Raw genomic sequence first — 24,333 nt, 5'->3', positions numbered from 1 at the left:
TTAAATTTTATTGGAAACTTTTATTAATCTCCTCAAGACATTTGACAAATGCTATGCTCATTTTAAATGAATTAAGCAAATGGATTATTTTATTCTTTCATTCAATCCAGAGTACCATCATAGAAAATAATGGGCTGAAATAATATGGAGTTACAGAATTGAGTGGGTGAAAGTGAAGCAATTTTGTACATATTTTCCTACTTCTACAGATCCTGACTCAGAAACACAAATATCAAGACAAGATTTGTGACTAAAAACCAAGAAGAAACTTAAACCTACTTTTTGGGGTTTGAGCAGATCTACATACTAGAAATATTCTCATCATTTTGACTCCTAACTTTCCTAACTTTGCTCTTAGTCACTTTGTATACATGTGTCTCTTTAAGGTTATTGAATTTACTGACTCAGGAGACCTTGATCAAAATCTTGGTTACATCAGTGCACAAGCTCGTCACAGTCATCTCTGAATCTTTACCTAAAATATATATCTTGCTCTGGGACAAAAATCACTGCCACTAGGAGGATGGGAAACCACACCACAGTGAATATGTTTCTTCTGTGGGGTTTTTCCAGCTTCCCAGAGCTACACAATCTACTCTTTGTTGTGGTTCTCCTCTCCCATGTGACTATTATTCTAGCAAATGCATTCATCATGGTGGCCATCAAGCTCAATCACAACCTTCACGCCCCCATGTACTTTTTCCTCTTTGCCCTGTCCTTTTCAGAAACATGCACCACTATGGTGATCCTGCCCCGCCTGTTAGTGGACTTGATATCAAAGAACAAGGCCATCTCTCTCCCTGAGTGTGCCACTCAGATGTTTTTCTTCTTTGGCTTGGGAGGCAATAACTGCTTTATCTTGTCTGCCATGTCCTATGACCGTTACACTGCCATCCACAACCCTCTGCATTATCCAATCCTGATGACCCAAAAGATCTGCCTTCACCTCATCGTGGCCTCGGGTGTGCTTGGCTTCTCAATCTCTCTGTGTATTGTCATCACAATATTCAACTTGTCTTTTTGCAACTCCAATATCATTCAGCACTTTTTTTGTGATATTGACCCTGTGGTCTCCCTGGCCTGTAATTTAACCTTTTATCATAAAGTGATTCTCTTTGCACTCACTGCCTTTGTGTTGGTAGGCAGCTTTATTTTCATCATGGTTTCTTATGTCTTCATTGTGACAGTAGTTATAAAGATGCCCTCTGCCAAGGGAAGGTATAAGACCTTTTCAACTTGCTCCTCCCATTTCACAGTGGTGTTCATACATTATGGATTTGCTTCTTTTGTCTATCTGAGACCCAAGAACAGCTACTCTTTTAGAGATGCCACACTGTTGGCAGTGACATACACCATTCTGACACCTCTGCTCAACCCCATCATTTATAGTCTAAGGAACAAAGGCATACAGACTGCCTTGAAGAAAGATATAGGCAACATAATCAGGTTTTTCTCCAAAATGGTAAATAAAAAAGCCCAGAAGATTTGAAAATATGTTTTGTGTTGGTGGGAAATAGTATATTTAAGGATTAAGATCAGTTTTAGTGAAATGAGAAATTATTTTCACTTTTGTTATTTTTGTTATGTGTTTGAAACATGGACAATCTCATTATGTAGCTCCAGATTGCCTAGAACTCACTATGTAGACAGATTGACCTTGAACTCATAGAGATCTGTCTGCTTCTGTTAGGAATTAAGGCATGAGCCCCCACATACAGATTTTAGTTATTATTTTCTAGTTATCAGATCTAGGATATCTCTAGCATTCTTGCTATAAAACTCGATGTAACATTAAAATACCAATATATTTATATGTGTGTATATACTATGTGGAGAAACATACTCAAAACATACCTTTAAACTGTTGTGGAGTACCACCAAGCTACATAATTTTATTATTATTACGTATTTTCTTCAATTACATTTCCAATGCTATCCCAAAAGCTCCCCCCCCCCACTCCCCTACCCACCCATTCCCATTTTTTGGCACTGGCATTCCCCTGTACTGGGGCATATAACGTTTGCCTGACCAATGGGCCTCTCTTTCCAGTGATGGCCAACTAGGTCATCTTTTGATACATATGCAGCTAGAGTCAAGAGCTCTGGGGTACTGGTTAGTTCATAATGTTGTTCCTCCGATAGGGTAGCAGATCTCTTTAGCTCCTTGGATACTTTCTCTAGCTCCTCCATTGGGGGCCCTGTGATCCATCCAATAGTTGACTGTGAGCATCCACTTCTGTGTTTGCTAGGCCCCGGCCTAGTCTCACAAGGGACAGCTATATCACCGTCCTTGCAACAAAGGCTTGCTAGTGTATGCAATGGTGGCATCGCTTGGAGGATAATTATGGGATGGATCTCTGGATATGGCAGTCTCTAGATGGACCATCCTTTTGTCTCAGCTCCAAACTTTGTCTCTGTAACTCCTTCCATGGGTGATTGTTTCCAATTCTAAGAATGAGCAAAGTGTCCACACTTCGGTCTTCATTCTTCTTCAGTTTCATATGTTTTACATATTGTACCTTATATCTCGCTATACTAAGTTTCTGGGTTAATATCCACTTATCAGTGAGTACATTTCATTTGAGTTCTTTTGTGATTGGGTTACCTCACTCAGGATGATGCCCTCCAGGTCCAACCATTTGCCTAGGAATTTCACAAATTCATTCTTTTTAATAGCTGAGTAGTACTCCATTGTGTAAATGTACCACATTTTTTGTATCCATTCCTCTGTTGAGGGACATCTGGGTTCTTTCCAGCTTCTGGCTATTATAAATAAGGCTGCTATGAACATAGTGGAGCATGTGTCCTTCTTACCGGTTGAGACATCTTCTGGATATATGCCCAGGAGAGGTATTGCTGGATCCTCCGGTAGTACTATGTCCAATTTTCTGAGGAACCGCCAGACTGATTTCCAGAGTGGTTGTACAAGCTTGCAATCCCACCAACAATGGAGGAGTGTTCTTCTTTCTCCATATCCTCCCCAGCATCTGCTGTCACCTGAATTTTTGATCTTAGCCATTCTGACTGGTGTGAGATGGAATCTCAGGGTTGTTTTGATTTGCATTCCTCTGATGATTAAGGATGTTGAACATTTTTTCAGGTGTTTCTCAGCCTTTCGGTATTCCTCGGGTGAGAATTCTTTGTTCAGCTCTGAGCCCCATCTTTTAAGGGGGCTATTTGATTTTCTGGAGTCCACCCTCTTGAGTTCTTTATATATATAGGATATTAGTCCCCTATCTGATTTAAGATAGGTAAAGATCCTTTCCCAATCTGTTGGTGGTCTTTTTGTCTTATTGAAGGTGTCTTTTGCCTTGCAGAAGCTTTGCAGTTTCATGAGGTCCCATTTGTCAATCCTCGATCTTAAAGCACAAGCCATTGCTGTTCTATTCAGGAATTTTTTCCCTGTGCCCATATCTTCGAGACTTTTCCCCACTTTCTCCTCTATAAGTTTCAGTGTCTCTGGTTTTATGTGGAGTTCCTTGATCCACTTAGATTTGACCTTAGTACAAGGAGAGAGGAATGGGTCGATTTGCTTTCTTCTACATGATAACAACCAGTTGTGCCAGCACCATTTGTTGAAAATGCTGTCTTTTTTCCACTGGATGGTTTTGTCTCCCTTGTCGAAGATCAAGTGACCATAGGTGTGTGGGTTCACTTCTGGGTCTTCAATTCTATTCCATTGTTCTACTTGTCTGTCACTATACCAGTACCATGCAGTTTTTATCACAATTGCTCTGTAGTAAAGCTTTAGGTCAGGCATGGTGATTCCACAGAGGTACTTTTATCCTTGAGAAGAGCTTTTGTTATCCTAGGTTTTTTGTTATTCCAGATGAATTTGCAGATTGCTTTTTCTAATTCGTTGAAGAATTGAGTTGGAATTTTGATGGGGATTGCATTGAATCTGTAGATTGCTTTTGGCAAGATAGCCATTTTTACAATGTTGATCCTGCCAATCCATGAGCATGGGAGATCTTTCCATCTTCTGAGATCTTCTTTAATTTCTTTCTTCAGGGACTTGAAGTTTTTATCATACAGATCTTTCACTTCCTTAGTTAGAGTCACGCCAAGATATTTTATATTATTTGTGACTATTGAGAAGGGTGTTGTTTCCCTACAAGCTACACAATCTTAACATATACACAGAAGACCTAGCTAGGACCCATACAGGGTCTGTGTTTGTTGCTTTAGTCTCTGTGAGCCTTCATTAGCCCTGCTTAGTTGATTCTGTGGGTTGGGTTAAGATACTGTTCTCAAGCCCTTTGGCTCCTAGAATTGTTTCTCCCACTCTTCTGGTTCCTATGGTTTTGCCTCGTGTTTGACCATGACTTTCATTGACTTTTTTTGTTTGTTGTTTGTTTTTTGCCAGTGATATATGGTTCTATCCTGGGTCTCTGGGGTGACAAGCCTCTGGTTCCTGGCCATCAATGCAGTGGTAGATATGGGCTACCTCTCCTGGTATGGGCCTCAAGTTGGACCAGTTATTGGTTGGTCCATGACAACATTATTCCAGTAATTCTGGGAGGCAGGGCATATTGTATGTCAAAAAGAAAACAGACATTGCAATGCCATATTTTCATGTGACTTACTTTGTTTATAAAACAAAACAAAGAAAACAAAAGTATGTTAAATTAAAAGTGAATGAGGCTGAAGAAAGAGGGAGAGGTAGTGAAAAGGAGAAGGAATGAGAAAGAAGAAAAGAGAAACGAAGAGGGAAGAGGACAGGGAAAGTAGAGACATTACTATTAAAAAAATACAAATTTAGAGTTATAATGAGGAAATGACCACAACACAGAAGAATTTCAAAGAAATTCTTTTAGTTGATAATGTGCATTGGGTTCAGGTACTGGCCTCAAGCACTCTGGCTCCTCGAATTGTTCCTCTCATTCTTCTGGTTCCCATGGTTTTGCCTATTCAAAGAAATCTTAAGAAACTTTTTGGTTTAACTTCTTTTGAGTAAGAAATGAAAATAAGACATGAATGAATAAAAGAACCATTACTTAGTAGTGTTTATATAAGCAAAGGTTTGGCATCATGGTGCACATTGGTAATCCCAGGACTCGAGGATGAGGCAGGAAAAACATAAATTTGAAGAATTCCCTAGTTTTTTTCCTGGAGCCATAGAAAAGTTGTTTGCCTAGTTCTATGAGACACAGCCTTGTAAAAATATGGACATTCACAGGGATTTCAGAACATGTAAAGCTATGGGCTCAGGTGTTCCAGAGCAACACAGGGTTTGTAGATGGAAGACACAAAGTTTCCAAGGTGCTAGAATAGAAGACAAAAGAATAATGGAGTGTGTGTGTGTGTGTGTGTGTGTGTGTGTGTGTGTGTGTGTGTGAGAGAGAGAGAGAGAGAGAGAGAGAGAGAGAGAGAGAGAGAGAGAGAGAGAACACACAGATTCTATGAAATATATACAAAACTATTTCAATATATTTTTTCCATTTCTCCACAACATATTAGATTAGATGGTTCAAAATCGACATCTTCCAGTCTTTAGACAAATATTTTGTGCTGGGGATATAAGCCGATGTTAAAGTTATTGCTTTGCCTACAAGAGTATTTAAGGTCCAGTCTCTAGTACTCAAAATGATAATCCTATTTTTAAAATTGATAAAGATTACAGAAAAAGAAACAGTGTCTCATTTATGAAATTCAGAGAGTTCAGATATGCCATATGTAGCTACAATGTTAATGAGAATATTATAGCAAGTTTTTCAAGTGAATTATGGGGAGAAATGAAGAGGTCTAATGTTCTAATCATTTTCACATCACATTAATGACTTCCCATATGTGATCAGTATCAGTACTGATTCTGCAGCAGGACAAAGAGTTTGAGTTAGAGAAAAGATTGAGACCTGTTAATAAGTGAGGAGAGGAAAACAGTTGTCAGTATGACTCTCAGGACAGTAATATCCCTGGTACCAACTACTACTGATATTGGTGCTTCATCATGAAGATGGCCAATGCATAATTTAGAAATGAAAGTGGAAGCCTGAAAGATGACAACAGTGTGTTCTGGTGTCAGTAGAATAGGGAAAGAAGTGGCAGCTCCTTAACAGAGCTTTAAAGACAGTGTACTTTCCTGAGAGAGCCAGATTTAATTAAGATTGGGAGGTAGAAAATATTGGGTATGATAGAGAAATGATTCCAAAATAAATTAAATTAAAGAATTTTTGGAGAAGTCAAGGAAAGCAGAAAACATGCAAAGTTAAGTGACTCTGGACAGGGCGTTTGTGGGGGCCAGAGATTGGGACATAAACATAAAGATGTGTCAGAACCTGTGGGAACTCCACATCTTGTTCTTTGCTAAACTTTGGATCACAATTTACTGAAGTTTCTCTATCCAAACATTTCACATACTATTTCCCAAATGTCCCCTCTTAATAGTAATATCTATATGTATATCATCTATATCTATATCTATATCATATATATCTATATCTATATCTATTTATCTATAGCTATAATTATTAAGTCTCAGTTTGACAACTACCACATTTCCTTTTCTTTTAATAGAAAATAGATTCTTCTTTTCATACTGACTGTATTTTTTCCTCCCTCCACCCCTCCTAGTTCCCTCTCCCGACAGATCTACCACTCCTACAGATCCTTTTCCTTTCAAAAGGGAATAACCCTCCAAGATACAGCATTCAAAACATGACATTCATTAAGATAAGGCCCTTGTATTGAGGATGAACAAGGCAATCCAATAGGAGGAAACAAATCCCAAGTGAAGGCAAAAGTGTCAAGAGTTATACTTGCTCCCTCTGTTAAGAGTCCCACAAAGCACCAAACTAACAATCATAGCATATAAGTAGAGGACCTGGTGCAGACACATGCACGTCCTGTGCTTGCTGTTTTAGTTCTGTTTGCCCATGTGAGTCCTTCTTAGTTGATTTGATGTACCAAGTCCTCCTGGTTGCCTCCAGCCCCTCTAACTCAGAAAATCTTTCCTTCCCTTCTTCCCCTGGGTACCCTGATTTCTGAGGAAAGGAACCTGGCAGATATCTCCATTTTAGACTCTCTCCATAATGTTTGTAGTGGTGTTGTCATCATAATATCATTTTAGTTGTTTTTTTATTAGATATTTCCTTTATATACATTTCAAATGCTATCCCAAAAGTTCCCTATACCCTCCCTCTGCCCTGCTCCCCTACCCACCCACTCCTGCTTCTTGGTCCTGGCATTCCCCTGTACTGGGGCATATAAAAAGTTTGCAAGACCAAGAGACCTCTCTTCCCAGTGATGGCCAACTAGGCCATCTTCTGCTACATATGCAGCTAGAGATATGAGCTCTGGGGGTACTGATTAGTTCATATTCTTGTTTCACCTATAGTGTTGCAGACCCCTTCAGCTCCTTGAGTACTTTCTCTAGCTCCTCCATTGGGGGCCCTGTGTTCCATCCAATAGCTGACTGTGAGCATCCACTTCTGTGTTTGCCAGGCACTGGCATCGCCTCACAAGAGACAGCTATATCAGGGTCTTTTCAGCAAAATCTTGCTGGAGTGTGCGATGGTGTATGCGTTAAAAATATGATAAAATTTTTAAAATATTAAAAGTCCTAAGAACATTATGAGACCTCCAAATATGCCTATGAATTCACATTCTGTTGTCCATCCAACACTGGGTATGCAGCCTACCCTGAACAGCAGTTAAGTTTTTTCTTTCTTCCTTCCTTTCTTCCTTCCTTCCTTTCTTTCTTTCTTTCTTTCTTTCTTTCTTTCTTTCTTTCTTTCTTTCTTTCTTTCTTTCTTTCTTTCTTTCTCTCTCTCTCTCTCTCTCTCTCTTCTTTCTTTCTTTCTTTCTTTCTTTCTTTCTTTCTTTCTTTCTTTCTTTCTTTCTTCTTTTTTCAACCTTATTTCTAGCCATTTAAAGTGGACCTATGACCTTTATTGTGTGAAAGAGTGAGTGGGGTAAGTGACTGTGGACATTGGAAGCTTCCACAAAGATGTGCACACATAATTGGAGAATATTCTTGATTGGCTTTGTGAACCATAAATAATAGTTTGTTGTTCAGCAGTCATTTTTATGTGTTTTCATCACCAAAGCAATTACACACACACACACACACACACATAACAATTTTTTATTAGATATTTTCTTCAATTATATTTAAAATGCTATCCCAAAAGACCCCTATACTTTCCCCCTGCCCTGCTCCCCAAAGCACCCACCCCCTCTTCTTGGCCCTGGCATTCCCATGTACTGGGTGGGGCATATAAAGTTTGCAAGACCAAGGGCCCTTTCTTCCCAATGATGGCTGACTAGGCCATCTTCTGCTACATATGCAGCTAGAGACATGAGCTGTGGGGGTACTTGTTAGTTCATATTGTTGTTTCACCTATAGGGTTGCAGACCCCTTCAGCTCCTTGGGTACTTTCTCTAGCTCCTCCACTGGGGGCCCTGCATTCCATCCAATAGATGCCTGTGAGCATCCACTTCTGTATTTGCCAGGCACTGGCATAGACTCACAAGAGACAGCTATATCAGGATCTGTCAGCAAAAATCCTGCTAGCATATACAATAGTGTCTGTGCTTGGTGGCTGATGATGGGATGGATCCCTAGGTGGGGCAGTCTCTGGATGGTCCATCCTTTTGTCTTAGCTCCAAACTTTGTCTCTGTAACTCCTTCCATGGGTATTTTGTTCCCTATTCTAAGAAGGAGTGATGTATCCACACTTTGGTCTTCCTTCTTCTTGATTCTCATGTGTTTTGCAAATTGAATCTTGGGTATTCTAAGTTTCTGGGCTAATATCCACTTATCAGTGAGTGCATATCATGTGAGTTTTTTTTTTTTTTGTGATTGGGTTACCTCATTTAGGATGATATCCTCGAGATACATCCATTTGCCTAGGGATTTCATAAATTCATTGTTTTTAATAGATGTATAGTACTCCATTGTGTAGATGTACCACATTTTCTGTATCCATTCCTCTGTTGAGGGACATCTGGGTTCTTTCCAGCTTCTGGCTATTATAAATAAGGCTGCTATGAACATAGTGGAGCATGTGTCCTTGTTACCTGTTGGAACATCTTCTGGGTATATGCCCAGAAGTGGTATTGCTGGATCTACCAGTAGTATTATGTCCAATTTTCTTAGGAACTGCCAGACTGATTTCCAGAGTGGTTGTACAAACTTGTGATCCCACCAGCAATGGAGTGTTCCTCTTTCTCCACATCCTCACCGGCATCTGCTGTCATCTGAATTTTTGATCTTAGCCATTCTGACTGGTGTGAGGTGAAATGTCAGGGTTGTTTTGATTTGCATTTCCCGGATGATTAAGAAAGTTGAACACTTTTTTCAGGTGCTTCTCAGTCATTCGGTATTCCTCAGTTGAGAATTCTTTGTTTAGCTCTTTTCCCCATTTTTTTTTTAATGAGGTTATTTGAATTTCTGGAGTCCAGCTTCTAGAGTTCTTTGTATATATTGGATATTAGTCCCCTATCAGATTTAGGATTGGTAAAAATCCTTTCCCAATCTGTTGGTGGCCTTTTTGTCTTATCGCCAGTGTCTTTTGCCTTATAGAAGCTTTGAAATTTTATGAGGTCCCATTTGTTGATTCTCAATTTTATAGCACAAGCAATTGCTGTCTTTTCAGGAATTTTTCTGCTGTGCCCATACCTTTGAGGCTGTTTGCCACTTTCTCCTCTATAAATATCAGTGCCTCTGGTTTGATGTGGAGGTCTTTGATCCACTTAGACTTGAGCTTTGTACAAGGAGACAAGAATGGATCAATTCACATTCTTCTACATGATAGGGGTGCTCACCATTTGTTGAAAATGCTGTCTTTTTTCCACTGGATGGTTTTAGCTCCTTTGTCAAAGATCAAGTGACCATACGTGTGTGGGTTCATTTCTGGGTCTTCAGTTCTATTCCATTGATCTAACTGTCTGTCGCTGTGCCAGTACCATGAAGTTTTTACACAATTGCTCTGTAGTACAGCTTGAGGTCAGGCATGGTGATTCTACCAGAGGTTCTTTTATCCTTGAGAATATCTTTTGCTATCCTAGGTTTTTTGTTATTCCAGATGAATTTGCAAATTGCCCTTTCTAACTCAGTGAAGAATTGAGTTGGAATTTTGAAAGGAATTGCACTGAATCTGGAGATTGCTTTCCGCAGGATAGCCATTTTTACTATATTGATCCTGCCAATCCATGAGCATGGGAGTTCTTTCCATCTTCTGAGATCTTCTTCAATTTCTTTCTTCAGAGACTTGAAGTTCTTATCATACAGATCTTTCACTTCCTTAGTTAGAGTCACACCAAGGTATTTTATATTATTTGTGACTATTGTGAAGGGTGTTGCTTCCCTAATTTCTTTCTCAGCCTGTTTTTCCTTTGTGTAGAGAAAGGCCACTGATTTGTTTGAGTTAATTTTATATCCAGCTACTACACTGAAGCTGTTTATCAGGTTTAGAAGTTCCTTGGAGGATTTTTTTTTGGGTCACTTATATATACTATCATATCATCTGCAAAAAGTGATATTTTGACTCTTTCCTTTCCAATTTTTATCCCCTTGATCTCCTTTTGTTGTCTAATTTCTAGTCTAGGACTGCAAGTCCTATATTGAATAGGTAGGAAGAACGTGGGCAGCCTTGTCCAGTCCCTGATTTTAGTGGGATTGCTTCAAATTTCTCTCCATTTAGTTTGATGTTGGCTACTGGTTTGCTGTATATTGCTTTTATTATGTTTAGGTATGGGCCTCGAATTCCTGATCTTACCACGACTTTTATCATGAAGGGGTGCTCAATTTTGTCAAGTGCTTTCTCAGCATCTGAGATGATCATGTGGTTTTTGTCTTTGAGTTTGTTTATATAGTGGATTACGTTGATGGATTTCCATATATTAAACCATCCCTGCATCCCTGTGATGAAGCCTTCTTGGCTATGATGGATGATAGTTTCATGTGTTCTTCTTATTATTATTTTACTCACTCATTTTACTTCTGACTCACACATTTTCTTTATCAATTCTCTAGTTGAGGGACATCTAGGCTGTTTATATTTTCTGGATACTAGGAATAAAGCTGCTATGAACATACCTGAGGAAGTGCTCTTGTGAGATGCTGGATCATCTTTTTGGTATATGGTCAGGAACTGTATAGCTCAGTCTTGAGGTAGAACTATTTCCAGTTTTCTGAGAAAACATCAAATTGATTTTCAAAGGGCTTATACAAGTTTGCACTTCCATGGAAGAGTGTTCTCCTTGCTCCATATCATTGCTAGCATGTGCAATCACTTGAGTTTTTGAACTTAGCCAATCTAATTGGTATAGGATAAAAACCTCATAGTTGTTTTGATTTTCATTTCCCATAAAACAAAGGACTTTGAACTTTAAGTGCTTCATGGCCATTCAAGATTCCTTGGTTGAGAATTCTCTGTTTAGTTCTCTATCCCATATTTTAATTGGATTAATTGCCTTGTTGATGTCTAACTCTTGGGTTCTCTGTAAATTTTGGGAATTAGCCCTCTGTCAGATGTGGATTTATTGACGATCCTTTCCCAATCTGTTGGATGCCTATTTATCTTATTGATGGTATCCTTTGCCTTACAATAGATTTGCAGTTTCATGAGGTCCCATTTATCAGTTGTTTTTTAAAGCCTGTGCCATTGGTGTTCTGTTCAGGAACATGTCTCCTCTACCAATGTGTTCAAGTGTATTTCTGACTTTCTCTTTTATGAGATTTAATGTATCTTGTTTTATGTTGAGATCCTTGATTTAATTGGACTTGAGTTTTGTACAAAATGATAAGGATAGATCTATTATCATTCTTCTACATGTAAAAAAAGTCCGGTTTTTCCATTGTATGGTTTTGGCTTCTTTATTAAAGAATCAAGTGTCCATAGGTGTATGGGGTAATTTCTGGTTCTTCAATTCAATTCAATTCAATTCAATTCAATTCAATTCAATTCAATTCAATTCAATTCAATTGATCAATGTGTCTGTTTCTGTACTGATACTACGCAGGTTTTATCATTATTGCTCTGTAGTACAGCTTGAGATCAGCGATGGTGATTCTTCCTCAAGTTTTTTACTGTTCGGATTGTTTTGGCCATCTTTGTTTTTTGGTTTTTTTTTGTGTTTTTTTTTTTGTTTGTTTGTTTGTTTTTTTCTTTTAATGTGAATTGATCTTTCAAGGTGTAAAAAATTGATTTGGAATTTTGTTATGATTTCATTGAATCTGTAGATTGCTTTTTGTGATATGGCCCCTCTTACATACCCCAGGAGTATCAAGATAGAAGTGGAAGTATCCACAACAAGCTTGGACCTCTACACACGAATCACTAAATAAGGTAATACATAACAGGCATTGCCACAGGCCAGTTTGCTTGGGGCATTTTTTAAAATTAGTCAACAACATGCCAAAGAACAAATGTCATTAACCAGTAGTAATATGCTAGTTTAATTCAAAAGCAGAAATTGATGTTACTGATGAGATAAAATCTGTTATTCAAATGGACTCATTATAACTGCAACTGTCTTGGCACATGAAGACTGGATGGAAGGGCATGAAAGAGAAGTGATGACCTAAAGACAAAGGTGCAAAATCTTGCTGATTTTGAACTGAGGAACAGTGCTAGAAAGCAAGGAACATGATAAGTTCTGGAATCTCCAAAAGCTAGCAAATGGATTCCTTCCTAAAGCCCCAGGAGTCATCCTTCTAATTCCTTGATGAAAACCATATTATACCTATGACATTCAAAATTAGAAGAGTGAAATTGCCCAAAGACACTAACTTGCCAAAAAGAACAAATAGAGGGAGCTATTTAGTGTAGATATTCCTTTTTGAACCCTCAGAAGTTGAGTCTATGTGTTCTGGCTTACATGTTTGCCTCAGGCATATTTATGCAAGACAACAATAATCCAAATTGTGTTGTGAAATCTTTAGGTTGGCATTACAGCCTAACTTTTTCCTGGGCTGGATTCATTTGTCAACAGATGACCAAGTGGGTTAGTGCTAGGCTGGAATGTAACTAAAATCTTATGATAGCATTCAGATTGATTTTTGTGAGTCGAAATCCAGAGAAAAGTTAATCTAGAGATGTATAGCAAAATTCTTCAAACACAACCTTAAAGAATATTGCCTTCCCAGAGAAGTTCATCTTCCTTTTTGTGTGCCTCCATATCATATTCTAAATATTTGCATTTATTAATCTACGTTTTAGTTTTTTGAGTCTATCTCTCCTAAGTCTTTGTTTTCACTTTGAGGAACAAGCCTGGGTCATGTATTTCCTTAATATCTATACCTTAATATGCTTTAATAGGCTTTACTAGCATATATTAGGTGGATAGATTGGTAGATGCATGAATGACTGGGTGCTAAACATGACCTTTTCATCAAAGAGGCCAATAGACACAGATAAACTTCATTGTCAAGACCTAACTGACTAAAGGCAGTTGAATATTACAGAGGGCTTGTATAAGATATGTATATACGTTGTGACATATTTAATTTGAGGAATCTCTTGAAATCTGATTTCACACCTTAATGACTACATTTGAAAAAAAATCCTTAATCACACTGGGGTCTATGATCTATTGATTTCACTTTGGATTTACTACTTCCATCATCTCCCCATGTCCACTGATATGTTATTCAGCTCCATACTTCACTACAATTATCATTTCCTTAGATATATCCCCAAATATCTGATCTTTTCTGTTAATCTCTTCTGCTGATAAACTCTTTTATTTTTTTAATTAGATATTTTCCTCATTTACATTTCCAATGCTATTCCAAAAGTCCCCCATACCCTCCCCCCCTCCCTTACCCACCCACTCCCACTTCTTGGCCCTGGCGATCCCCTGTACTGAAGCATCTAAAGTTTGCAAGATCAATGGGCCTCTCTTTCCAATGATGGCCAACTAGGACATCTTCTGATACATATGCAGCTAGAGACATGAGCTCTGGGGGGTACTGGTAAGTTCATATTGTTGTTCTACCTATAGGGTTGCAGATCCCTTTAGCTCCTTGGGTACTTTCTCTAGCTCCTGATAAACTCTTAATCACAGCTCAGTACACCTCACTGCTTTCTCTAAAGCCCTGAAAGTGGTAACATATGAAGATAACAGTACACAATCACCCTAAAGGAGCTTACTCAGTTCTAACAGAAAAGTATAAGGAGAGCTGAGTTTGCTTAGGAATATAATAAAACTTTGGACAGATGATGGGGAAAACCCATCATAATTTTTTTGGTTTGGGTACTTAATATACCTAATTTATTGCCTAACATGGACTTCAAATTACCATAATGAAAGGTATCTTAGATATGGTCATATGTTATTGCATTTTGGATGACAGGAGGATAAATCTTGAAAATGAATACTAAGGATATTAAACAAAGTTGAACTCTGGAAATGACACTTATACTGTGCATCTTCTTCTGAACATATTTATGACAGATCCTTCCCTCACATAAACATTTAAATTGTTTTTATTTTGTTTTCTTAGTGAATCCTGTATCACCAGCCTAGAGGTAGTACCACCCATAATGGGCTGGAACCACCTCATCAATCACTAATTAGGAAAATGCTCTACAGAATGACCCACATCCTGATCTTATGGAAACATTATGGAGGTGTCATCTTATATTATTGTGTGTTGAGTGATGGGAGAATAAATGTTTTAAGGTCACATATGGAATTCACCCTTTTTTATAAACACTTAAAATGTGCAAGAAAAATATCTACATTGTTATCCTTTCTTTTTTTATTATTGCTAAACTCTGGTGAAAAATTTGCACTCATAAAAGTAAATCAGCAAATTTCTGATCCTTAGACAAACATCTCAGCCACAGAATGGCATCTTTTCCTCTGTTGATATGGCTAGGTATTTCCCTGACCACATCATGATATTTGTGCAGTATTTATGTATATAGTGTTTAGTTGTTAATATGTACCTTTCATGCTTTATGAAGAATGCAATTTCAGTAAAGGCCAACTTTCAGTTAAAGCTCCTAGCTATTTAAAGCAAAAATTTAATTCATGTAATTCACTATTGAAATATTATTGAAAAATCCTAGAAAAATAGAATTTAAGAGAGTTCAACCAACCTCTCAATTATTTGACTGCTACAAAGATGCAAAGATTTGGGTGCTAATTAATCTAATGATTAAGGAATTCAGACTAGGACTTGAAGATTGAAGAAATACTGCTGGAAATAAAATAGAAAGCATCATTCTTGTTTAGCCTTTTGGCCAAGTACAGTATGTTATTATCAGCTAAAAATTAAAAATAATCTAATAATATAATGCATATTAAGATTAATCTGATGCTAATTAACATTTTTATTAAAGACAAAAATTATTAAAACATAATTTTGATGAAAAGTTATTCATATGGAAGACAATCAATATGTAAACAGCAAATATGTAAATTAAAGCACAAAAAATTTTAAAACATGAAATGGAAAATTAGTCTGATTCAGGATAATCACTTTAATATTATGATACTATCAGAATTAGGTGTAAAACACTGAGAATTTCCAGTTTCAGAGGCACAAAGAAATATATTGTTCAAAAGATACGGCAGAAATTCATAGTATATCTCAGGACTAAAACAATCCAAGAACTCTGAGCCCCTACGTTTTTATCTTCACAGGAATGAGATAACCCAAATTATCCCCAATAGAATGTCTTTAAGGACCCCCCTTAAGGTATTGAGTTTAACAGGTTCCTAAATAGGAAGAGTCAATAGATTAGGGAGAATATGAGTGACTTCTGGAATTGGCTGGATGAGGTATCAAAAGAAGAATCCTCCTGATATCACAAATTTTCTACTTTGTTTTCAACCTTTAGATTTCTATAACACAGAAGGTAATTTCTTTCAGGTTAAGATCTTATAAAGCATTCCCACTCTTATTCAAAGTATTCCAAATGATTCTCCAATTTCAAATATAAAGGCTGCATTCAAAAGAAACAGAACTTATACGAGAGACTTGTGTTTATAGATGCAAAAAATGGTGGCTGATGAAAGGATAAAACAATGAGAAATTTGCTAAATATTGCCACATTAGTTAGTCCACTGATTTTATGATGAAGATCTTGATAGTAAAATGATAAAAAATTATGTCTAAAATATCATAAATACAGTATTAAATTTCCATAGTATACTGTCCAGTCATTTGGAAGTTCAGAGCTTATTACACTGTTTAAAATTGCAGATATTATGGTTAATGGTGAGTGTTAGCCATCAATTTTTTCATGGCCTCTTTAACATCCTTGTTTCTGAGGCTATAGATGATGGGGTTCAACATTGGGATCACCACTGTGTAGAATACAGACACTACCTTGTTCTGGTCTGTGGAGTAACTGGATTTGGGCATCACATAAATGAATGTGATGGTCCCATAGAATAGAGTGACCGCAGTGAGGTGGGAGGTGCAGGTGGAGAAGGCCTTCTGGCGACCCTCAGTGGAGCGCATCTTCAAGATTGAGACAAGGATGTAAACATAAGACAGTGCAATAATAAACACAGTGACCACAATGATCGACCCTGAAGAGATTGCTGGAATGACTTCAGAAGAAAAGTCATGAGAACACGAAATCTTCAAAAGTGGTGAATAGTCACAGAAAAAGTGATTAACTTTATTTGGTCTACAAAAGGACAGGTTTAATAAACATCCAGTAAATGTCCAAGCATTCACACATCCACCTAGGTAGGAAGCTCCCACTAGGAGAATACAGACTGTGGAGGACATCTGCGTGGCATAGAGCAGAGGGGAGCAGATGGCTACATAGCGATCATAGGCCATGGCAGCCAGCAGGAAGCACTCAGTTGACCCAAATGTCACTACAGAACAGAGTTGAGCCACACAGCCAGACACAAGGATAAATGTTTCTTTTCTGAGAAAGCCCTTCAGCATGATGGGTGTGACTGATGAGGAGTACCCAATGTCTACAAATGCCAAATGGCTGAGCAAAAGGTACATGGGGGTGTGAAGCTGAGGGCTTCTTCTGATTAGCATGATTATGCTCGCATTGCCCATTAAGGTGACAGAGTAGATTATTAGAAACACAATAAATAAAATGGCACGGATTATAGCATCCTCTGTAAATCCCAAAAGAATCACCTCTGTTACCACTGTGTAGTTTCCAGGTTCCATCTATGATAGGAATATGCCATTGGAAAGAAAAACAGTCAACTATTAAGAGTAGAATATAGTATTGACTCTTACTGTATTTACAGAAGCTATATATAACGTAAATAACAGAAATACAAATAGTATGTATACATTTCATGAGAAATATTTCATGTACTATCTTACATAAATACTAAAACAGTAAACATCAGTTAATTCATGGGAAATAAAAATTAGTATTTTTTCTTTGTAACACATCGTTTGTGCCTCATGTTGTTAGTTTACATGCCAATGAGGAATAAAGAACAACTGAAATAAAACAACTCATTTTTTCCAAGAAATCAGTGAGGAAAACTGCACATGCACACACACACACACACACACACACACACACACACACACACACACACACACAGTGGCCTTGAATATTGTGTGCTTTGCTTTGATATTACGCCGTTACATTTTCAGTTTATTTTCACTGTGCCAAACCATAGGTTTTGTGGCAGTTTTATCCAAGTATTTCATCTACTTTGAACACATTCACCTTTATTTCCCTTTCCTATTTCTTTACTCTTCTTCATATTAGTCCCTTTCCACTCTCAAATATTCTACCATCTATGTCCATATCATGTATGTGCAAATAAATATTACTTCTTAATTATATGTGAATTGATTGAAGAATAGCAAGCTACATTATGTACACTGGATATTCATGTGTTTGAACACCAGTATATTACTTTTCTTGTACAGGATAGACATATGAAATATATCAGTGAAACTTAACCTTTTAATGAAAACATATGAACATAACAGTATCAAAGCTGAAGTAAGCATTATATGGCATAGATGCAAAATGTTATACAGAAATGTAATGACTGGCTTAGCAACATAGACCAAAGATGAGGATCTGACTTGTCACTGACTATTTATGTTAACCTAGATAAGTGGCATGCACTATACAAATACTTATCACTGCTTTATTTTAAAACATGCCATATTGTGATATTTTAATTTGAATATTATAGTATATATTATGCCATGTATTAACTATAGAAACAAACAAAGGTGGAACTAATTATATTCTTTTAAAAATGTGTTTATAATTTCAATTACTAAAATTATAAATAAAAATCCCCATATCAGTAGAAAAGGGAAATTACCTGTGAGTGGCTCAGCCTCAAGGACAAACAACAAAGAAGGCTATGTTTTATGAGAAATACTGTCTTATGGGAAATAATCCCTTGAGTATCTACCTTGCTTGTTAAAATTCCACTGAAAACCCATCAGGACTGAAAATTGGAGATACTCATATTCATACAAATACATGTTATCTATGAACATCAACTGATTTTTGAGAATTAGCTTCAGGAAAACTTCAAGGATTGAAGTATTGAAGTATTAAAGTATTGCAGTAGTGAAAAAGCCATGAATGCACAAAAGCACAGTGCAGTGGAAGGACTTTTAGCTCAAAAGTTGCAAGATTTCTGGGAAAAAAAGTTCATTTTATACATCCGTAAATGATATTATCATTGTTTTAAAATTTATTGTATGGGAAAATCACACACACAATAATAGCATATAATACCACAGAGATTCTATATGTGCTCCACACCTTAGTACAATGTCACAACAAGTATAATGACACAGAACAGGAGTACAGTCAAGTCACAGACCATGTTCACCATCATGAGTTGCTTATGCTGTTGCTTAAAACCCCAGGGACCTCTTTCCATTCTTAATTCTCTCCTGTATCTCATAACATATGTCTTCTGGATCTCTCAGTTTTGTCTCTTCAAACATTTATCATTATACAAATATGCCTAGTCATCTTCTTTGTTCTGAGTTCTGTACTGTCAAATATTCATGTGATAATTCCTATTTCTGAAATTAATGTTTACAGTAATATTGTTTCTTTTTAAATCTTAACCCATGTCATTAAATGCTGAGGTCTTTCTTCCAAAATCTACACATACCTAGCCATCTCTCTACCCCCCTCCTGAAAGAATGGGGGGAAAGAAATATTAAAATGAAAAGATTCTACTTTAGGAAAGCTAAACCAGGACATAAAAATCCATGGTGTGACCAGACAACCTTTTTAATAGTACTGAAGAGATGAGGCCTGAAGAGATGATTCAAAGGTAAAAGAGCTTGTCACTCACAGCTGACATCCTGATTTCATTCCTCCAAATACCCATCAAAGGCTTGATGTGATAATGTGCTTCTGTATTTCCAGTGCTTCTTTGATGAAATGAGAGCGGAGTCAGAAGAATCCTCTGATCTTCCTTCTTCTTGAGCTTCATGTGGTCTGTGAATTCTGAGATTCTGAGCTAATATCCACTTATCAGTCAGTGAGTGTATACTATGTGTGTTCTTTTTGTGAGTGGGTTACCTCACTCAGGATGATAGTTTCTAGTTCCATCCATTTGCCTAAGAATTTCATGAATTCATTGTTTTTAAAAGCTGAGTAATCCTCCATTGTGTAAATGCATCACATTTTCTGTGTACATTCATCTGTTGAGGGACATCTGGGTTCTTTCCAGCCTTTGGCTATTATATATAAGGCTGCTATGAACATAGTAGAGCATGTGTCTTTCCCAGGGACTAAATCACCAACCAAAGAATACACATGGAGGGATCCATGGCTCCAGCCACATATGTAGACAGAGGATGGCCTTGTTGGGCATCAATGGGAGGAGAGGCCCTTGGTCCTGTGAAGGCTCAATGCCTCAGTGTAGGGGAATGTTAGGACCAGGAAACAAAAGTGGGTGAGTTGGTGAGCAGGGGGAGGTGAGGGAATGGAGGTTTTTGGAGGGGAAACCAGGAAAGAGGCTAACATTTGAAATGTAAATAAAGAAAATATCTGAAAAAAAAAAAAAAGAATCCTCTGGAAGCCTGATACCAACTAACCTGAAGTACACAGTGGGACAGAAATTAAAAGAAACCATGCTCCATGCTTCAAAACAAGTTGAAAAGAGACTAGATTCCTGGAATGAGGTCCTCTGACTTCTACACACACACACACACACACACACACACACACACACACACACACACACACACACAAAACAAAACAAAAACTCCACATGAAACAATGCACAAAACCAAACCAAACCAAGGAAAATGGTATACTGCTATACCCCTCAATTCAACTTCATGGTTTTCTTCATGAAACCATCCTTCAGACCAGTTTTACTCCATAAATGATGACTTCTTTGTCTTTGGCTACTTCTGTGGAGAGCCGTGCCGTGAGCAATCTCCATTATAAGATGGCGCTGGCTTCCGCTGTGCCTAACTAGTAAACAAGCCTTGTGTGCAAGTGCGAGAGTGAACTCACGCCTAGTCACTGCCCATCTCGGGGCGTAGTAATGAGGTGATGGGCGAGCAACAAATCAGGAGCTGACACGCCACATCAGGTGCTGAAACGCCATGCTGAGGGCTATATAAGCAGCACCATTTTCCGGGGTCTGGGTCTTCCCTTCTTAAGAAACAATAAAGCTTGCCGCAGAAGAATTCGGTTGTCCGAGTGTGTTCTTGCCGGCGAGAACGATAGCTCGGGACATACTTCAATATATGTCTGCCTTTAATTTTAAAAATTCAGAGGAGATGTGTCTAGAGTCTTCTGGGCTCTCCTCAAGGTCCCAGAAAAAAATTCCCACACTGGTAACGGAAAAAAAAATGCTTAAAAATAGAGTGATGGTGCTATTATGCAATTTTTGTGTGTGTGCATATAGGGAATTTCATTTAGAGGTCATGCATCTGAAATGCTTAGAGTGGAGCATTTTATGCCTAGGAATTATCCTAGAAAATGAGATGTTTCCTGACATTCACAGAAAGAATATACAGGGAAAATGAATATATGGGACAGGGGATAGGGTGAATTTAAAGGAAGAGTAAGGGGTTGAGGATAATATGATAAAACTGACTCAAACATCCTATATCATGGGAAATGCTAAAATGAAACATTTGTCCTTTTCCTCTACACCTAGAAAAGTCCAACAGAAATATAGGCGTTAGTGTAGAACAGATCTTACCTTACCTTCAATCTGTCTTTGCTTTTTCATAAGTGTGTTTATTCAGTGAGCATTTAATGAATGCTTATTTTGCACAAAGCCCTGTGGTACGTTTGAAAATCCAGGCAATTTGCTGACAATTTGGTGTCTAGTGAAGAAAACTATAGTGGTTTGGATGAGGTATCCCTCATACTCTTGGAAATTTGAATACTTGATCTCTAATTGATAACACTGTTTACGAGGCTTAGGATATATGGTCTTACTGGAATGTGTATAAAATTGATTAATTTGGGTGTCAAATACAAAATATAAAGTTTCCAGCTTCCAGTTGTAGCTGTTGTGAGTCTGCTATCATAGATTCTTATCCCTCTGGAATTGTAAGTCCAAATAACCTTTTCTAAAAGTTAAATAAAAAGTTTATCTGTGCTTTTTTAATACAAAGTTATACATAACTTTCTGAATTTGTAATTCCTAGGACCTAGAGGGACATCTCAGTGTTGGCCTCTATGTTTCTATTACTTTTCATTAGAATATTATTAACTGTACTGCTTCTGCTGTTCACTGGAGAATATATGTATATATATATATATATATATACATATATATATACATGTTAATGTTTGGATGTTTTCATGTTATATTACTTAGAATACTGCACTGAACCATCACCTCAATGTCATTGTTCTCTCTTTTTGTAGCAATATTTGTTATGGTAAAACTATGACCAAAAACCAACTTGGAAAGGAAAGGCCTACCCATAGATGCCACAGTCCATCATTGAGGTGGGAACACAAAGCTGGAAACTGAAGGCAAAAAATAGAGCTGAGACCAAAGAGGAAGAGTACTTTCTGGTTTGCCCTTCATGGTATGCTCAGCTTGATTTTTCATACCAGACTGGACCACCTGTTCATTGAGTGGAACCTCCCACAGTGAATAGGGCTTTATCATGTCAATTGTTAAGCAAGAAATACTTAACAGAAGTATTCATAGGCCAGACTGTTGGAGGCATTTTCTCAACTGCTCTCTTCCCTTCCTGGATAACTCTAGCTTGTACCAAGTTGACAAAAATATTCTAATCCTCACATCATCTCAGTAGGCTGCAGGATGATAGAGGAGCTCATTTCTCCAGTATAGTTGTTAGTTGAGGCAGACAATAGAAAGTAGGATAGAGTAAATTAGCTCCTTACTTATTAATCCACTGAAAGTGAGTGAGTGGGAAGGTGTTATTTCTTCATTTGTGTTTGTATGAATTATGGTAAGTGTTGTCCAAGGAGCTTCTAGTTTCCAAGGTCACTGCTTCCTAAGGTCACTGTCTCACCATTTTTTTTTTAGGAACCTGAAGCATACAGTTTGTTGTCTGGGTCTATCTGGGGTTCTGATTGGGAAGCTCCACATTTTCTTCAGTAAATGAAAACATGAAACTAAAGGGATTTATTGCTGTGTTATTCCTCCAGTCCTGAGGTACCTATGCAGTTCATCTCTTTTTTAAAATAATGAGCTTGAAAAGTATCTATCCCAATGCTCATAAACCTTTAAAGAATTAGTTGGTTGAATACAACCCAGCATGAAAGTTCAGAGGTAGATGCCTCCATATTTAGGATGGAAAGAATTTACTCAAAGCAATGCATCAAACCCAGAGTTTCCTCAACTTTGGGATCTATGAGGTTGAACATTCCCCTCCTGGGGGAGAGGGTCTTAATGTCTGTGGCCATGGCCTTTGTCTTAGTCTGTAGAGGCTCTTTACATGCTCTGTAATATATTAACTACCACTGGAATCAAGATTGTAGATAGATAAAGCATTTTCTTCCATTAATTAACTTTTTTTTTTGTTTATTAAGGCTTACTATGTAAGTTTAGCAAGGTCCTAGAAGTATGTGAATATTAAATTCTAGAAAAAGAAAGAGAAATTTTAACTACCTAGATGAAACATCTGTTATTAGTCATCAATTAGATGTAGAGTTTCTCTTGTTTTTTGGGCATCCTCTGTGCTTGACTTATGGTTTCCTTGGTGTATAGATTTTTAAACATTATGAGCTAAAAGAAAAATACCAATAGCTTCAGCAAATGGTATTAGGAAAATGGATGTCTGTATGAGTAAAAATGAAATTAGACCCATATTTATCACCTGTGCAAAAATTAACATAGGGAGTCCTCTGTGAGACAGAAATACAAGAGAAAGCTTGCTGGATAGAACTCCATTTGCCTGTGAGTTAATGCCAATAATTGACAAAGCTAAAAAAAATTCTGCACAGCAAAGGAAACCATCAGCAAAGTGCAGAGAAAACCCAGAAAGTAGGACACCAACTTTTTCAACATATCTGATAGATTAGTGACCTGTATATACAAGATATTAAAAATAAAACAATAGGAAAACCTCACAATCCAAAAAATTTAAAACTTAGAAAAGAATATAATTTATTTAGGTTTTTATTTGTTGATGGTGTACATAAACTGATTTAGAGTTTGAGCCATATAAATAAAATCTTAGTGAGCAGTGTCATTGATTATGCTTCTCTGGAGAAACAAGCCTATAACATATAGACCTGTATATGTGTATAGATGTATATGCAGACACACATTAAAACATACCATCTCTCATGACAGATTTCTTTGTCTCATATTATTTACATACACAACGAGAAACAGGAAGATGATTAGAGGAAATATATATATATATATGTATATGTATATATGTATATATATATACACATATGTATATATATATATATATATATATATATATATATATATATATATACTCTAGCACCTATGACTGTGAAAAACCCATCTAAATAGATGATACAACCACAATAAGAACATCTCCAGCATTATTATTTCCTGTGCTACTTTGTCATCTTCTCTCTAATGTGCTTGGTTCTAACTATAGTAACTATATACAATTGAAGGTAGCTATAATTGAAAATGTATATAGACTTAAAATTTTATGCAGTCAATATTTCAACCTAGCAGGTAATAACTTTAAAATATGAATAAAACTGAAATATAATTTGTAACAACTGATTTTTGTCTGGAATTTTTTGTTTCTAATGAAATATATTATTATGAGTGTATAATTTAATTTGTGATGTATGAATACTCACCTGGTACATTTACTACCAAACTTCAAGTCTGGTTATATACTGTAACATGTACTTCAACTATCAATATCCAGTTCCCTTTTAATACAATGTCTATGGTATATCATTACTATACAGAATGTGACAAACAGTGTAGCAGACAAGT

General features: G+C 37.1%; 2 protein-coding genes across 2 annotated transcripts; one reads left to right on the top strand and one right to left on the bottom strand.

Annotated features, from left to right (window-relative positions):
* Positions 1 to 523: 523 nt before the first annotated feature.
* On the top strand, positions 524 to 1,489 carry Olfr509 (olfactory receptor 509). Its single transcript, NM_146372.1, has one exon. It carries the CDS (start codon positions 524 to 526, stop codon positions 1,487 to 1,489), a length of 966 nt encoding a protein of 321 aa, NP_666484.1.
* Positions 1,490 to 16,171: 14,682 nt separating this feature from the next.
* On the bottom strand, positions 16,172 to 17,104 carry Olfr508 (olfactory receptor 508). The gene has a single exon (NM_146773.1). It carries the CDS (start codon positions 17,102 to 17,104, stop codon positions 16,172 to 16,174), a length of 933 nt encoding a protein of 310 aa, NP_666984.1.
* Between the last annotated feature and the right edge of the window lie 7,229 nt (positions 17,105 to 24,333).

The sequence above is a fragment of the Mus musculus genome, chromosome 7, assembly GCF_000001635.26.
Source record: "Mus musculus strain C57BL/6J chromosome 7, GRCm38.p6 C57BL/6J".
Lineage (NCBI taxonomy): Eukaryota > Metazoa > Chordata > Mammalia > Rodentia > Muridae > Mus > Mus musculus.
The sequence above is the reverse complement of the archived record's forward strand: the minus strand, read 5'-3'. Positions and strand labels throughout refer to the sequence as shown.

Bases quoted from the DNA above. Each gene is read 5' to 3' on its own strand.
- Olfr509 (NM_146372.1), top strand. From the start codon at position 524: ATGGGAAACCACACCACAGTGAATATGTTTCTTCTGTGGGGTTTTTCC.
- Olfr508 (NM_146773.1), bottom strand. From the start codon at position 17,104: ATGGAACCTGGAAACTACACAGTGGTAACAGAGGTGATTCTTTTGGGA.